The following is a 16,498-nucleotide window of genomic DNA, read 5'->3' on the forward strand; positions in this document are numbered from 1 at the left end:
ATGCTGCTTTGTTATAATTAGGGCAGCAAATTTTGTTTTCTGTTTGGTACTTGCTGTTACATATTGCATGTAATGTATGGCACTGTTAAGGGAAAAAAATTGGAGTCAAAGTGCCTGGAAAGTTAGGTCTGCTCTGTAGCACTGTGAGATTGTTGACATCTGCCGAGGTTGGAGAGCTCAGTAAGCAGGAAATGGGGTGTCACTCTGAGTGGTAGTTTACCATTATCCTGGCATCCTAATGAAGTGTCTGCAGTGCACAGAGCTTCTGGATGGCATCTTAACGCACGGCTAAGCAAAAGCACTTCTCTCCTTGTCACTGTCATCCATCTGCCTGCACCCTACTGTAGCCAATGGGATGGAACCATGCTACAATGTGCTATAAGCCATTTAGAGTTGCACATTGCATAATCAGTCCCATCAAATATGTAAAAAATGGCTATTATTGGTTATTTCCCTCAAACTCTGGCACCTGGAGTTTGATACATTAAAGTTTAACTTTTCTAAGTGCTGTTTTTTCCTATTAATTCCACATATATTTTTGTTAAATGGGACCGAGTTGTGAACTCATTGTCTTGGTCTTGCTAATGGATCACAAAAGTTGTATGAATATTCATTACAAAAGCCACTTTATATCACATAGGATGATCTATCAATTGCCCATATAGAGAGGTTTCACACAATTCTCATTTTCTTTTGCAACATCTATTTCTGAGGCATGAATAAAAAGTAAAATCAATTCAGATCACAAATTGGTTATTTTCCTTATAGCAAACATTAGTTAGTTTGAACACTTCTTATAGATTTTTTCTTAAAACAAGAAAATATTTTACAATGTATCTGCACGAGATGATTGCCACAGTGTACTGCAAGTGATTAAAATTGGGACTTTCATGCTGTATACAGTAACATTAAAATATCCTGACATTAGAAGTGACACAATTTATCTATATATTTGTACATAAAAGTCTGTGTATTTCAGCCAGCATGACTTCCAGAATATGAAGACTTACCAAATGAAAGGAGAGTTTGGGGCAGTTGACATCTCTGGGGAAAAAAAAAAAAAAAATCAAGCCAACAGAGCACTCTCTTTTAAGCAAGTTTTCATTCCCTGATAACACCAAAGCTATCAAGGACTGGGGTTAAGCATTGTGTGACACGGCAAGCTTCTAAAATGGGCAAGAGCAAGATGAATTGGCTAAGTCGGGTGTTTATTTATACAAACAAGAGGGCAGAACATAATTTAGTTGCATCAGGAATTTTTCACAGACATTAAAACTATAGCAAACATAACAGCGGGGATGCTTGCACAGCAGCACAGTGGGGAAGCTCACAGAGCGTCTGCCCACACTACGGCTGGCTGTAGCCAGCGCCATAAGTCTCACAATTTCATTAGCACTCGAAAATCCACCTCCACCACTCAGCTCCGATTAAAACAAAACAACAAAAAAAAATGAAATAAATGAAATAAACAAACCAAAAAAGCCCCAGACAAGACCTGTCTTTCTCTCGGCAGCTGAATCAGTCACAAATTGTTGGAAAAACTCTTGGCAGGCAGATTTTGCTGTAGCAACAGTGTGTGACGTTTTAACCACAGCAGAAATCTAATTCAAAAAGAAACAAAACAAGGTGAGAAGAGCTGTGTAAGAAAATCAGAGGAAACCATGCCTAAAAAACAACAACAAAACAGATTAGGTGGCAGATCAATAGTTTGATATTTTATGCAGAACCATAAATCACTGTTTTTTCCAGCAGTTCAGCTGTGAGGCTCGAGATCATAAAAAGAAACCGTGGCTCGTGATAAAATTAGGCATTAACGTGAGCCATAAATGCCATTTAACATTAAACATGCACAAGCCACTGAAATGCCTGGTAAAGGGAAATGGGCGCTATAGTAAAACTACACAGTCAGTCGGACATGAATAATGCAGCAGGTCTGAGGAGGGTCACAGGTCAGACTCCAGTACCTTACAAAATAATGAATGCATGTCAGGTTAGAGACATACATCCCTTCCTAGCAAACGTGAGTTATTGGAGATAAACCCTGGACTTCCTGTTCTGAAACAAAGTGGCTTGTTGTAAACATCTACGTCCATTTAAAATTAATGATTAAAAGAAAGATTCGGTGGGATTTGCTTAAGTATTCTTTATGGACAAGAATGCTAAAGGTTACTTTCTTCATTCATTTCTACCCAGCCACTGTTAATGTTACAGACACATCATGTTTTCCTCTGTGCTCAAATGTTTATCCAAAGCTCATTTACAAAAGAGCTTATATAATATTAAGTAGGGGTTTTTTTCAATGCATTCTTCATTTAAATATAAACAAGAGAGCACCTCCACAGTTTTGCTCCGTTAAAGGGAGCCAGTGCTATTTTTAAAAGCATAACCCAAATTCTATATATATGTTCTATGAAAATATTCCATGGAAAACCATCTGCAATTTGCTTCAGAGTATCCTGCTGAAATTATCACCTACGTCTTCTGTATTTTAACAAAAAAACAAAACAAAACAAAACAAAACAAAAAAACCCAAAAAAACCCCACCACAAAAGGGATTAACCATGCTTTCAGTCTTTATTTGATATATGTGATTATGACAACGCTTTTCCTTCAGAAATCTTCACAGAGAAAGGAGAGTCTACCTTTACAAAATGGGCATCTTTTCCCCAGATTTTCACCAATACTTGCAAGGAAAAGAGTATAATGAAAAATAATATTGTTTCGTTTTATCAAAACAGGTCTGCTTCATTATCTAGGCTTAGCTGGAGAATTTAACAGCTGTTCAGAGTGTTTTCCTTCCGTTGCACCCTGTTCAGAACATAGCACAAGGACCGGGGGTACCTTCTCCACAACTATTTGTACAAACCCTTGTTTAAGGATTTCCTCCCTCTGTTTGAGCATGGTAAAAAGAAAAAACCTCCAAAAAAAAATTTCAAAAATCTTACTACTTACTGAAAGGGGAAAATTTCTAGGAAAGTGGAACTCAAGGCTTTACAGAAATAAAGCAAATACATAGGTATTGCAAATGAAACATAAGATCTTGCATCTGATCTGTTAAATATTCCATCAACAAGGTCAAGAGTAAAGACAAGCCCAGCCACAAAAACTGAGGCGAGAGTAAGCTTTAATAAAAAAAATGAACAGTTTATCCTCTTCAGCTTCTCAAGTGGAAAAACAAATTCTTTTATACTAGAGAAAAATCAAGCGTGTATATAGCATTTAAAAAACTTCACCAATATCAACCATTTTAATGAAAGAGTACCCAATATTTTCATGGAACTATAAAAGGGAGCGAGACTAAGTGTTACGGCAAAAAGCCTGGGCTCAGCAGCTTTGTGTGGGAAATGGTGAAATGTGACTGTGATTTATAATGAGAAAAGGTATCTACAACATACAATTTTCTACCTAGCTGCAAATAATAATTCATAGTGATGTCCCTTCCAGATAAAATACCTTTGCAATGTAGGACTCATGTGGTAAAATGATCATGATAAATGTCAGACCAGTGCAGGTAACGGCTTTACAAACCATTAAGATTAGCTGGCTCTTTTTTTTTGATGATAACAGTAACCATGCTGTGACTCTATGTGGTAATAATATCTCAGTACTGATAAATGCCAGAGCCAGGCAGAGGTGTTTATCATTCCCAGTTCAGAAATGCTGACTAAAGTTACCACATGTTGCCTGTTTTTTCTTCTTTTACAATAGACTAACAATTAACAAACAGACCGATTCACAGAATAATTTTATGCACAATTTCTGCATTCTTTGTGCTTTAGTGCCTGCCCAAATATCTCCTCTCCTGCACACCAGTACTGATGACTTTGGTACAGTAAGCCCTAAAACAAAGCTTTCTACCCTCGCCATTCTCTCAATAAATAATTTATTTGTAAATTACTAGCACAATTTTTAGTTTGTTTCTTTTACAAATGCACCTGATAAGGAAGTGTAGCCTCTGTAAGGCTGTTTCTGTGGGGAAGGTGGTTACCAAGCTGATTATCTGTGTTAATCAACACAGAGCAGAGACACTTCCTTCAAGAGAGCACGATAAAGCTTTACTGTATGGCAGTTCCTTGCAAATATTCTCCAAGGACAAACAGTGAGCCTTTCCTTCCACTGAGTCTTTCCCTACCTCACTGTTTCAGTTCCACAGAAGTCCATGGAATTATCAGGAGAAAATAGAATTAGGAAATAAACTAGTTGAGAAGCTTTTTTCAAGAAGTTGCAGCACAGCCAGGGCAGCCTCAATCTAAATGCGACTGATCTAGTAAGGTCACAGCATGTCTTAGTGTACCCAAAGTGGGGCAGGGGGCTGGGGAAGGGGCTGGGGGTGTTGGCCTAGGGAGGAGGGGGCTCAAGAGGACACCTTATTGTTCTCTACAACTACCTGACATGAGGTTGTAGCAAGATGGGGTCGGTCTCTTCTCCCAAGTGACAGGACAAGAGGGAACGGCCTCAAGTTGCACCAGGGGAGGTTTAGGTTGGAGACTGGGAAAAATTTCTTCACTGAAAGAGTTGTCAAGCCCTGGAACAGGCTGCCCAGGGAAGTGGTGTAATCACCATTCCTGGAGGTATTTAAAAGACATGTAGATGTGTTGCTTGGGGACATAGTTTAGGGGTGGACGCGGCAGTGTTGGGCTCATGGTTGGACTCAATGATCTTAAAGGTCTTCCCCAACCCAAGCAAGCCTGTGATTCTGTGTACGCACACCAAGCAGCAGAAATAAAAAGCCCACAGGATTTGTACCCCCTTCCAACAATCAATTCACTTCTGCAAATTTCATATCATTTTAATTTGTAGCTTCCGCCATATTTCCACTAGACAGATTATCCATAGAGCAAAAATGAACAGTACTAATGGCTTGGGGCAGAAAACACCAAGGGATGTCTGGGTTGCAAGACTGGGGGAGTTTGTGCTGCTCAGAGGTCAAATTAAAACAAGAGTAAAATACACAGAAAGCGTGTTCTTCATTTCTGTTTAACTTCATTATCACTGTTGTCAATTGCATAGCTTCCTATAGAATAAATCCATATAAAAGTTTGGCATTTTTTACTGGAAAATAATACCTATGCATTGACTACACTGAGCTCTTGTCTTTCATATCTAATTAGATGCTCACATTATAAACAATAAAGGTCTATACATCCATATCTGTGTGTATGAAGTATTAATCAGGAATTAGGAATACATGCTGAGGAAGGAATATTATGCTAGTAATTTTAATTTTAAAATTCAGCTCAGTCACAGGAAATTTTTGGTTGAAACTTTTTTTTGATGAAATATTTGAATCGAGACACTAATCACCATGTATGCTTATGCAGCACCTACTGCAACTGGGATTCAATCCTGATTGAGATCTCTGGGTGACAGGGTAATATGAATATTAAAAAGAAACATATACAAAGAATGATAGGTGATAATTAAATCATAGATTATAAGATCAGAAAAGTATTCTCAGGTTATCTAGGGCATGTAACATGCAAGATGTTTTCCCTACTTCAGACCCACTGGCACCTTATCTAATCTGTTCCTAAATGAAAGCACAATTGCACATGACTTTGCCTTAGTTGCAACATCTTATACAAATCGATGAAAATAACAGTCAAACCTTTCTTAAGAAAATATGAATGGTGCTAAAACAGGAAGGTATATCTTAACAAAAAAGATAGCAAAGTTCTTATCACCTCAAAAGATAGATTAAAGCCCTTAGTACTGCATTTTTTATTACTAATCATGTTTGAACTACAATTTTTTTCTTGCAGAAATTGCAGTTTTGAGATGCTGCAGGTATTAGAAAATAGCTACCGTGAAGTAGTTTCTTGAAATAACTGATCACCAGAAAACACGACTAAAAAGAACAGCAAATCATTTTACATTTCCAAACATAGTGGGATGTAATGTTAAGGATACAGATCCATAAATACAGCTGATTTAATTATGATGACAAAAAAAGGGACAAGGACTACCTGGGAAATGCATCCATCACCGAAGCTGCATCATTGGACAAATGTAATTCCAAAGTGGGAGTCCATTTAAGACGTGGGTCCCTTACTACTGGGAGATACTTTAGCTTAGGATGATGGTCTAAAAGTCTAATAAAATAAATGAAAATCATAAGAATATAATTCTGTGAACCAGGAAATGCTTAGTGAAGATTAAGAGAGAATTTTAAATTCTTGTAAATTACACTTGCTCTCTATTAAGGTAACAGAAGGTATGATATGTTCTGGTTTTAACCATATATTAATGATGGCTCTCCTTGTTAAGGTACCAGATACAGTACTGGGCAAAGGGATGTCCTAACATGGCACTCCAGGGGTTATTTTCTCTTTTTTTTTCACCCCCTTAGAAATCCAGGACAACGCCACTCGCATCAAATCCATAAGGAGCCTGGTAGAAAAGCTCCCTAGACCAAACTATGACACGATGAAAATCCTTTTTGAACATCTAAAGAAGTAAGTAGAACTGTGGTACTAACAGATCAATACTTTTTAAAGGACTCAGTGTGTGGTGTCCTAATCCTATTGGAAATGTCATCCAAAATATCAAAGATAATTATGTTCCTTGGCAAAACTAAGCATGATTTATGATATCTATGTATACCCTATCCTGGCTCAAGAAATCAGTATGTCTAAGCAAAAGCCAAAAGTTTTTCTCTACTAGAAAGCAAAACAGTTCTGTTTCCTTTGATGCACTCAAACACGTCAGGGTTACTATGCTACAGGTATATTTCTCCAGCAAGAGACACTTGGACCACCACGTTTTCACCGCTGAGATCCCTGCTTTTCGATCTTCTTTACTGATCTTGTGATATGCTGAGGCACATAATGGTAGAAATAACCTCACCGAAGAAAATACGTTAGGAGCTCTCGTACCTCACAAGGAAGTTTGTGACAACACAGAACATCTAAGAAACACTGAGGAGTGATTTTGAAGTGCATCCTTGTGGTATCTCAGCAATGTTAGGAGAGCAGAGGCAGAAAAATGACACTCTGAGGCCCGACCTTATCGTTCCTCTGTGCTTTTGGAACTCATTGAGTTCTGTTTGCCAGAGATGGCAGCCCTAAAAGTCAGCCCAGGATGTCATTTGTACCTTGGGTTTTCTTCTCATGTTCCATGACATTGACAGTACAAATACCCATAGACCATGTGCTCAGAACCAAGTTGCAGCTGTTTGACAAGAAGTGCCAGACCTCAAGACAGGGGCACAGGAAGGGCAGGGTCCTGTTCCTTCATCCCTGTCCTGCTGCTGGGACTAACCAGTGCCGTTTGGCACGGTCAATTTTCAGCCGGACTACCCTTAACACTGAATGGACTAAGCAAGATCGAGGGCCCCACGGAGGCCCTGTGCACAGAGGAGTATTTCATCCTAGGAATGATAGAATGACCCCAGTGAGTGAGTAATAAAGACTCCGAATAAAAGACTACTCTGAGCTTATAATGAATGATGCATTTATACTGATAATTTCTGCTGCATTCTCCTGGCCTGTATGTGTAAGAGATGAAGATCCTTTATCTTGTTTGCAGCTTCCAGCTGAAACTGCAAAATGAAGTCCATACAGTTGTAGGAATTTCCCCATTTCATTAAGCATGGAAGGATTTTAAGCAGTCCATAAAATGACTGAGTTTGGCCTTGCAGAAAAAGAGTTTTCTGTGTATTCATCTGATGTGCTATGTGCACATGTTCTCTCCTTCAGCAGGTTATCTAGAGAAGGATGATAATTTATTACTGTCAATGGAAGAATAATAAGGGGAAATTATTTCCCGGGAAGAACCCGAGTGCAAGAAGTGGGTACATGCTGTCAGCACAGATATGCCATATTCAAAATTTACTGCACCATATGCGGCATTGATCCTAACTTGAAAAAAGTTTTGCTACCATGTCTTAGGGGAGAGATATCAGGTATACACAATAAGTCTTTGATCTCATAGTTAAATCACTTGATTGAGACTCAGGAGACGTGGGTTCAGTTCTCGGCTTTGACTGGATGTTCTAGGTGACCTTGGGTAAATCACTTAATCTCTCTGTGCCTTGGTTCCTTGTTTACAAAATGATGATAATACTTCCTTTGTCTGCCTTGGCTTTTTAGAACATAATCTGTTTGGGACAGGAATTGTTTCCTGCTGTGTATGTGTAGAATAACTGGCAAAACTGGACCAAGACTGGTGGGTTGTTGGAGAAAAGAAAATGAAAAGGAAAAAAACTCACGCTAACATACAGACAATAAAATACCAATACTTTGGAAAGCATTGGTACGCAATACTGGGCTGGAGGACAACTCTATAGATACAGTACTACCTACATAAGCACGTGCTCTTACCTGGGTATCCCTGCAGAAGGCTTGGTGAAGCTAGAAGCTATGCTGGCACAATGTAGTGGCACGGCAGGATGGAAGGCAGGAAGATGGGATATTTGAACCATTTGGGGATCTGAGCATTATGGGAGCAATTGTCTGAGTCTCTCTGAAGGTCAGCCTTCTCTGCCACACAAACCCATCCTCAGGGAAGGACAGGGGGATTCCATAAGCTTTGTTCCATTGATACAGAAGCAGCAGTAGACTAGATACTGAAAACACAAAAAAAGAAACAGATAAAACCTGGTATGTTCTCTTGAACTTGTCAACACAAAAGACAGGGGCCAGTCCGCATGGCCTCATGGCTGCATAAATGAGACTAAGGAAGCATAAATACGTTTTTAGTGATGACATTATGTTTATATTAAGTAAATACAGGCAATGTGTGTTTGTTTAAATCAACCTAGGAAATAAGACTGGTTTGCAGAGGTTACAAAACACGGAATTATATCACTTTTAGAAATACTTTTCAGAAGAGGGGTGCCAATGTGCATGATGTGCCAACCTCACTACTGACTTGCACATTGCAGCATCCTCTTCAATCACAATGTTTTCTCAGCGTAAATCACAGCAGCTTCAAAAGTTTCCAATTAGTTGAAAAAAAAATAAGAAAACTGGTTTGATTTGAGGTATATTACTGCAATTTCTGTATTTGCTGGTGGAGCTGGCTGTTCTTGCACAATATTGAACTGGGCTTCAAGGGGTTTCTAGTGGGGAGAAGCTGAAGGACCACAGTTATGCTGTTTCTGTGTCATTCCCCTTTCTCCTACACCTTTCTTTCCCCTCTGTCAGACAAATACAACAGGAACAAGGCTATGCAGACCTGGGCCGTGGGACTGTGTAAGCCTGTGACTTTGTACAGCACGTGAGAGCATACATCTCAGTGACATGGAGGAGCTCAGCACGAGAATCCAACCTTTGCCCAGCAGGCTGTGCTTATCCTAAATCACTGACAGCAGTGAGGCTGCACGATGGTTTTGTTCTGCAGTGATCCAGTCTGCAAGAGTAGGTTCAGATCAAGCACAAATAACAATGTGAAACGCACTGCAGAAGGGTCCTCCTTTAGAAACCCAGACGAAGCAGCTGATGAGAGAATCTGCGAGAAAGGCCTGGCAGCAGGGATTAACACCAGTGCCATATATCTTTCTTAAACCGAGACCTCTGAAGTTGCAAGAAGTCACAGTACAGTGTGTGAAGCCCACAGGAGGGGGATTAAAAGCAAAGCTTGAGGTTGCAGTACCTGTTCTTTTAAATTTTTTTGCACATGATGGGAAAAAAACCAACCCAGCAATGTCCCCTGTTCATCTTTGCATGAAATTTATTCTACTCATAAGCAGAAGACACAAAATATGGGGCCAAACAGACATATCACATAGCTCTTGTCAGTCAATACCATAAAAAAATATTTTACTAGGACTCATACTGACAATAATTGAGCACAGCTACTGTTAGGTTATTCATACTTCTTCCTGAAGATAAGCAGATCAAACAATTATATTCTACACACAGAAAAAACAACAAACCCCAACCTGAGTAGGGATTTTCCCAAATAAAGGGCTACAGAAAACCACCTGTTCTATTTGAACATGTTTAGAGAATAGTTGCTTGCTACATAAATCACGTATACTGCTGTCCCATACGTTTGTGAAAACAGCATCCCAGTTCCCCAGGACTCCACTCTTTTCTGTTGTTTATCCACAAGCAAATTTTACTGCCAAACCAAGTGAGCTAATTGTGGGTACCAGATGAAACCAATATACCTTTCTGGTCCTGTTTTGCAGGCATACGCAGGACATCAAATGATGCAGAAACCTCGTATTGGCTCTCTGCACAACCAATGCTTATCTGATAAATCATTATTTGTACCCAGTAATTTACTCGCAGAACTATAATTCAAGTGAGGCAGAAGGAGCATTTCAGCCTTTAAGGATCCCACAGTATTTTATGATCAGTACCTAACCTGCTTTCACAGCAGCATCTACAGGCAGCTCTTTCACACCCGTCAGGAAACTGAGGCACAAGGAGTATAAATGACTTAAAGACTTGGCATAAACCAGCAATACAATCTAAAAAGTGGATGGTTTCTTTTGTTTGCATAAAAGCATCTCCAGTGACCACAAAAGACTCTTTCCTCCCTAAATGCAAAATGCAGCAGGGGAGAGGAGCACCCCGGCTGGGTCCTCTGCTCCACGCTCCGAGCTGGCGAGGGCGGACGCAGCTCTGCTCCAGAAGCCATGTGCCTGCATTATACAGCGCTGTGCCTGAGCTAATAAGCTGTGCTTATTAATGTTAAATTAATGAATCTCAGCCTGCTCTGCTTATTAGGTAGAGCTCCGTGCCACCGCAAGGCAGCTCTGCAACTCCCAGACCCGAGCTGTCTCACATCTGACCAGGCTGGAGCGCAGGGCAGCCAAGCTCAGCCTGCCGTTACCCATCCGTGTAGACACCCCTGTGAAGGGATGTATTACAGACAAAACCCCTCTCCTTGCTGCTTATTTTCCTGCACAAAGGCAGGATAACGCGTGTTATTTACAAAAGTATAAAATGGATGTTGAAATAATTAAACGGGAAGACAGAGGCCAGCCTGACACTACCATCCCTCTCCCTTACGTGGAAAGCACTGAACCCAGATGCCCAACTGTGGAAGATATTCTTCCAGCAGCAGCATCTGCCTCCTTGGCAGGCACTTCAGGCAAGTTGTCTGGGGAGCTCTGCAGTTGCCTCTTGGTTTATCACGTGGATCTGTTACTGTGGCCTATCTGGCTGCCTTGTCCGGGCAGAAGCCAATTCCTTTTGATTCACCTTTGAATCCAAGAAAGTCCATCTATTGTGCTCTGTCTTTCCTGTACTGTATATAGCACAGCAAGACATTTTCAGATGCCATCCAGGCTTTCTGCCCTTTCAGAGAGAGAATGATTATTTTCTTTCTGATTGCCTTCCCCCCTCCCCAAATTCTTCATTCTTACTAGTATTGTTTACAACAATTTCACTGGAAAGAATCTCCTTGTCAAGAGCGGAACTTTTCATCTAAGAGGAACCAACTAATATTAATATATTAACTAACAAAAGTCATAGGTGTTCATGCTTTAGTTGTCTCGAAAAATAACCCCCACTCGTTCTATGAACAAAGAAAAGCATCCAGCCTTGACAAATGGAACACTCACCCGCCCCCCCCTCAAACCTTGCAGCATGTAGCAGCTACATTCTGAAAAGCATAGGCTTTGGCAAATCACATGTGACTACCTATTAAAGATTAAAAACAGAAAAAGAAAAAGCAAAAAGAGAAAAAAGGAAAAGGAAAAAAAAAGGAAAATGAAAAGGAAAAAAAAAAAGGAAAATGAAAAGGGAATAAGGAAAAGGAAAAGGAAAAAAAGAAAAAGAAAAGAAAAAGAAATCATCCTAGACAGAAGCCCACGGTAGCCCACACACCAGGACACGATGACAAGGTGATGACAAGTCCAGCAGCAGTACCCAGAATTCTGAGGGAAAATCAGAAAATAAAGTTTAAGTATGGCATCTAGTAATACTAAACAGGGGATTTCTGCAAACTTTTCTTTTTTTCTTTTTTTCTTTTTTTTTTTTTAAGTTAGTGAAGGAAAGATGTAGCAAACATATGTGATTTTTTGCTTACTAAACTATGAGTCATATCAGCAGTTTCAGGCAGGCTTACATATTAAATCTAGGCTCAGAAGAACCATTTTCTCACACAGTAGAAAAACAGACTACTTTAAGAGCTCTTAAAGCTTTTTACTAAGAAAAAGAAGAAAAATAAAGGTAAAAGTTAGTGAAAAGAAAATAATAGTCCCCAGAATGGAAGGACTAGACAACAAATCTCTGGGAAACCTCAGAGAACCTGTGGGAGACCTACAGCCCAGTGTCAGGTGGGCATTTAATTTTTCCTTCAGGAATGTGCAGAAGCACAGAAGCCCTTAACTGAAGGCACAAGAAAGACTGTTGAAAATATTTCCTGAATCAAGACCTTTCTTTCTAATCAGGCAACTCATGAGCAGCTCTTGCCCTTCAGCCAGGGGACAGCAGCAGGGAGAAAAGCTTAGCCTTACTCCTGCAAGCTTTGGGAGCAGCTGCTGGAAATGTGAGGTGGAGAAATGTCCTCTTGCACCAGAAGGATGAGTAGGTGACTGGCCAGGGACATAAAAGACTCAGGCATCTATGACTAGAATTTTAAGATTTACATGAAATGAATTAATCACTTTCTAGCTTGAGAAGGGCAAATATATATTGAGACACGCTCTTGCACATGTGATTTTGACTGTTTCAGCTATAGAAGAGTTTCAGAAAGGAGCTGGAGTAATGCCAGGACTCGTCCCATTTACCATAGCTTGCCAGGGCTCATTTTGGGGGAAGGAGAAGAGTGAAACCCCTTTTCTCTCTGCTAAGTACACATCGGTTTACTTGTAAACTGGTGGACACAAGAAATGTGTGGCAGGCACAAGAGTGCACAGGACAGGATTAATAATAGCTTTTGGATTACAGGCAAACCCAGAAATCTGGTCTTTCAGAAGCACCTTTATGCTTTTTTATTTTATTCACTTTGGCGTGGGGGCAACCTGCTACCAAGGCTTTTGCAATCATGCCTAGTCCTTCTTTTTACAGAATAAGAGTTTTCAAAGTTCACCTCTTCCCCAAAGAATACCTTACACCTTAGGGTTTTTTAACAAGAATAATGATGAATAATCAAAACCACATTTTTACCTGTGTTTCCATATATATTTCCTATTTCCGCAAATGTATTTAAAAATATAAACCCTGATTTTCATAACAGTCAGGCAAGTAATTACACTTGGTACTTTTCAATGCGACCAAGCTTCAAAATGTACTGAACTGGTGTAAAAGCAAATAACAGAATGATAAAAATAATTAACATAGTTATAATTTAAATATTTATGATACGGTTGACTGTGGCTGCACGGCACTATTGTGCTAGGTGCAGTACACAAATACACACAGACAGAGCCCCTGTTTCAAAGAACTCCTATTGTTCATCCCGCATTACTCCATATCAAGTGATCTCAAAAAAGCTTTTCAAACATTAATTAAATCTCCTAACTTCCTTTTCAGGTCAGTAAGTTTTATTATTCTAGTTGCGTAGCTGGAGAAAGTGAGAAATGAAGAGGGTAAGGTACTTGCCCACGATGACACAGAGAACACTTCTCACTTCCACTCTCCACTTCCTTCCCAATCCCCCACACCGAGCCCCCCCGGCCTTTGAAGGCTCCTCCATGTGCATATGGGCGCTGTGGGCGTACGTGTGCATATGGGCAGCACATCTCAGGGAAGGCCAGTTACTGCTAAGTACTCTTCAGTTAATCAGGACCATGTGAGAGTCCTGCTTCTAGTTTGCACTCGCATAAGCTTCGGCAAAATATTGCTGGCAGAGTTAATTTATGTGATTTTGTAACCTCTTAGTATTGCTCGGGGTTAGTGTTCTTTTCAACTCAAATGTTTTTTTGCTGATGAAAATTAAGAATGCTCAATTCATTACAAAATGGCTTTTTTTGGTCCAGTCCCCCCCCTTTTTTGGTTTGTTTCTTTTTCCCCCCTATTTTGGGAGATTGGGTTGTAACACCTTAAAGTCCAGGATCAGGTCATCAAAGGGTAAATTGCAATGCTTTTCATGGTTCTGACTAAATATATGGGGGTTTTTTCTCAAAATAAGGCTGTAAAATAAATAGTAGGCTTGAAGTTTCTTGAGATATTCATTGGAACTAAAAAAAAAAAAACCAAAACAAAAAAGACTTTAACGCGAAAATGTCAGTGTTCTCTGCAAAATAATTAATATAACACAATGGGATCTATTCTACTATTGATTGAAGGGGAATTTATGCAGGTAATTCATTAAGGCTAGTGGGAGTTTGGCATGTAAATCCCCCAGCACTTTGATGGGAAAACAGACCCTGATTATTTTCTATTTTTTTATAAGCTATAATATACGTACTTTTCAGTGGAAATACGTAAAAAGAAAAAGCAAATACCTGTACAACTAGGGCAATGGATGGCCCTACTCTGTGAGACTTCTGAAATTACATTAGATCAAATCATTTTTCACACATTGCAAAAGAAGCAACAACCATTTCAATCACCATGTTAAAGAGAATCAATACATTTTTTGCTTCCAGAGAATGGGTTTTTTACATTCCAACATTTGCAGGTTATCATCTACATACATCTCTTTCTGTGGTCAAGTGCATGATTAGTACCTCTGACAGGGTATTGGCCATTTTCTTATGAAGATCTACAAATTCTTGTAAATAAAAACTGATCTGAAAAAAAAAAAAATGAAGAGCAAATCTGTGGACTGGAATGCACCCTACTTGTAATGGGAACAAAAAGCTGGCAATGAAATATAAACCTAAATCACAGCAGAATGACCTACTTTAAGGCATTTGCCAAAGAGACAGTGTTTTAGACAGCTCCTCTGAAGTAGCGTCTTTATGTCTATGCCATCTGCAGATTTATTATTGTGCTTTAGGAAAAAAAAAAAAAAAAAAAACCAAAAAAAACCAACCACGGAAAGAAAAAACCTACAGTATGGCTGAACAAAACTCAGCTTCATCTATAGGAAAGATTCCAGTACTGTGGGCACCACACCTACTGATGTGGTCCAAGTTTTTTCTTTAGAGGCACCTAATTAAGAAACCCTGACTCATTTACATGGATACGTTTGATCTAAATTACACTCCAAACCACACCAAATTAGGAGCATCTGTGAATGCGAAGTGTTTGTTCCCAGTGACTGGTAGAATAGGGCCAGTTCTGGACGGCACATGTTCAAGTGACGAAAAATATTTCAGATGTAACATACTTCTGAGACCCACTTTTCCACTAATAATTCATAATGAGTTAAACCAGTATCTCTGCTTGAACAATCATTTCAGGCTGTGAAAAAAAATGTAATTTTACTTTTTAAAGGAAGAGGCGGGGGGGTTGGGAAGAGGGGTGGGCAACAACCTACTTTAGTTGTTGTCCCTGATAAAAGCGCATTAACAGAACCATTAGCCGCAATTTCAATCTGTGCAGGGCGTGTATTATCAGATATACGTTACTCCTAAAGCCTGGACTAAAGGCAAGTATCTATGAGTGATTAGTTGTTGTTCCCAGGCAAGGCCTTCTGCCTCTGTGTATAGTATTCCATCGTTAACCCACTGTGCCAGCTTTCCTAAGGAGTCTGGGAGCAGAGCAGGGTCTCAGCCCGACCAGGTAGTACCCTTCATGCTGCGTAACATGACAAATTCAGGACCACCAGATTTCAGAGCTTTTTCAGGCTACATTGCTAAGACAATCTGACTATGCCTGTTTGCATCCTAGAAAACCACTCCGTACAAAAACGGTTCCTGCAGCTGTTAGGGAACTTTTATCCCACTTTCCCATCTCCCAGAAACAGCAAGCACGGGGGGGGGAGCTGCAGAAGCCACTGGTTGCTGCTTTGCTGCCTTGCAGTCTAAACTGACAAACTAAAAAAAAAACCAACCCAAAATAAAGCCTTTGTATCACTCTAATTTAAGCCATAGGAGCAGCCCGAGCATCGGGGAGTGCAAATCTGAATTCCACACCGGGTTTGCAATTCCCAGTCCGCTAGCGCAATTTGGCACAACCTTTGGATTTGGCCCATAGTGTTTGGCAGGCACCTTTTATTCTTCCCATCTTTTATACTTTGTGAATAGTCTAAGTTACATAATACTGGTGACAATTTGTTTATGGCAAGCATTAGAGTCACTGTTTTATGATTACATTCAAACTTTAAGCCACATTTTGACATCTAAGGATCATCTTGCATTCATATATTATATACAATAAAGGTTTGTGTTCCAGTAAGGAGGGAGGGGGAGGAACTTTATAAATAACATGACTCCTTTTGTCTGAAGAGATTTTAATACATTTGTCTGATCTACTGTTTTTGCAGTAGCTAGAATATAATTTGAATATATTAATATTTTCAGCAACTGTGCTCAGGGAGCCCAGTTAATAACTTATGCATGGATATATAGATACACTTCAGACAGAGGTAATGTTTTTAGCCCTTATGTTGGTAATACTTAGAAACACACAATGAAAGAGCCTGTTCTTTCCTCCTCTTTGTTGTGGGCATGCATTGTGATGGTATGGAGCCAGTGTTCTTTCTGTTG

The 16,498-nt window shown here is 39.7% G+C and overlaps 1 protein-coding gene and 1 long non-coding RNA gene across 6 annotated transcripts in view; one reads left to right on the top strand and one right to left on the bottom strand.

Moving 5' to 3' along the window:
- ARHGAP15 (Rho GTPase activating protein 15) overlaps nucleotides 1–16,498 on the top strand; it is a 332,925-nt gene that overhangs the window by 302,180 nt on the left and 14,247 nt on the right. For 3 of the 4 annotated variants that reach the window (XM_055719343.1, XM_055719341.1, XM_055719342.1), the window contains one exon: nucleotides 6,350–6,455. The exons of the other annotated variant lie outside the window; for it this stretch is intronic. In XM_055719343.1, coding sequence (XP_055575318.1) covers nucleotides 6,350–6,455 — 106 coding nt within the window. The remainder of the gene's footprint in view (nucleotides 1–6,349; nucleotides 6,456–16,498) is intronic. 4 annotated transcript variants of the gene reach the window in all.
- The window catches only part of LOC114017740 (uncharacterized), a 138,776-nt gene that overhangs the window by 17,384 nt on the left and 104,894 nt on the right, over nucleotides 1–16,498 (bottom strand). The window contains exons 2-3 of one of the 2 annotated variants that reach the window (XR_008733691.1): nucleotides 8,322–8,566; nucleotides 1–1,601 (exon numbers count right to left, since the gene is read on the bottom strand). The exon at nucleotides 1–1,601 is cut by the window's left edge and continues 449 nt beyond it. This is a non-coding gene — a long non-coding RNA (uncharacterized LOC114017740). Of the gene's footprint in view, nucleotides 4,322–8,321; nucleotides 8,567–16,498 lie in introns of those variants that run through there. The other variant, XR_003562973.2, reaches the window with a different exon arrangement.

Source organism: Falco cherrug, chromosome 8, assembly GCF_023634085.1.
Source record: "Falco cherrug isolate bFalChe1 chromosome 8, bFalChe1.pri, whole genome shotgun sequence".
Taxonomy (NCBI): domain Eukaryota; kingdom Metazoa; phylum Chordata; class Aves; order Falconiformes; family Falconidae; genus Falco; species Falco cherrug.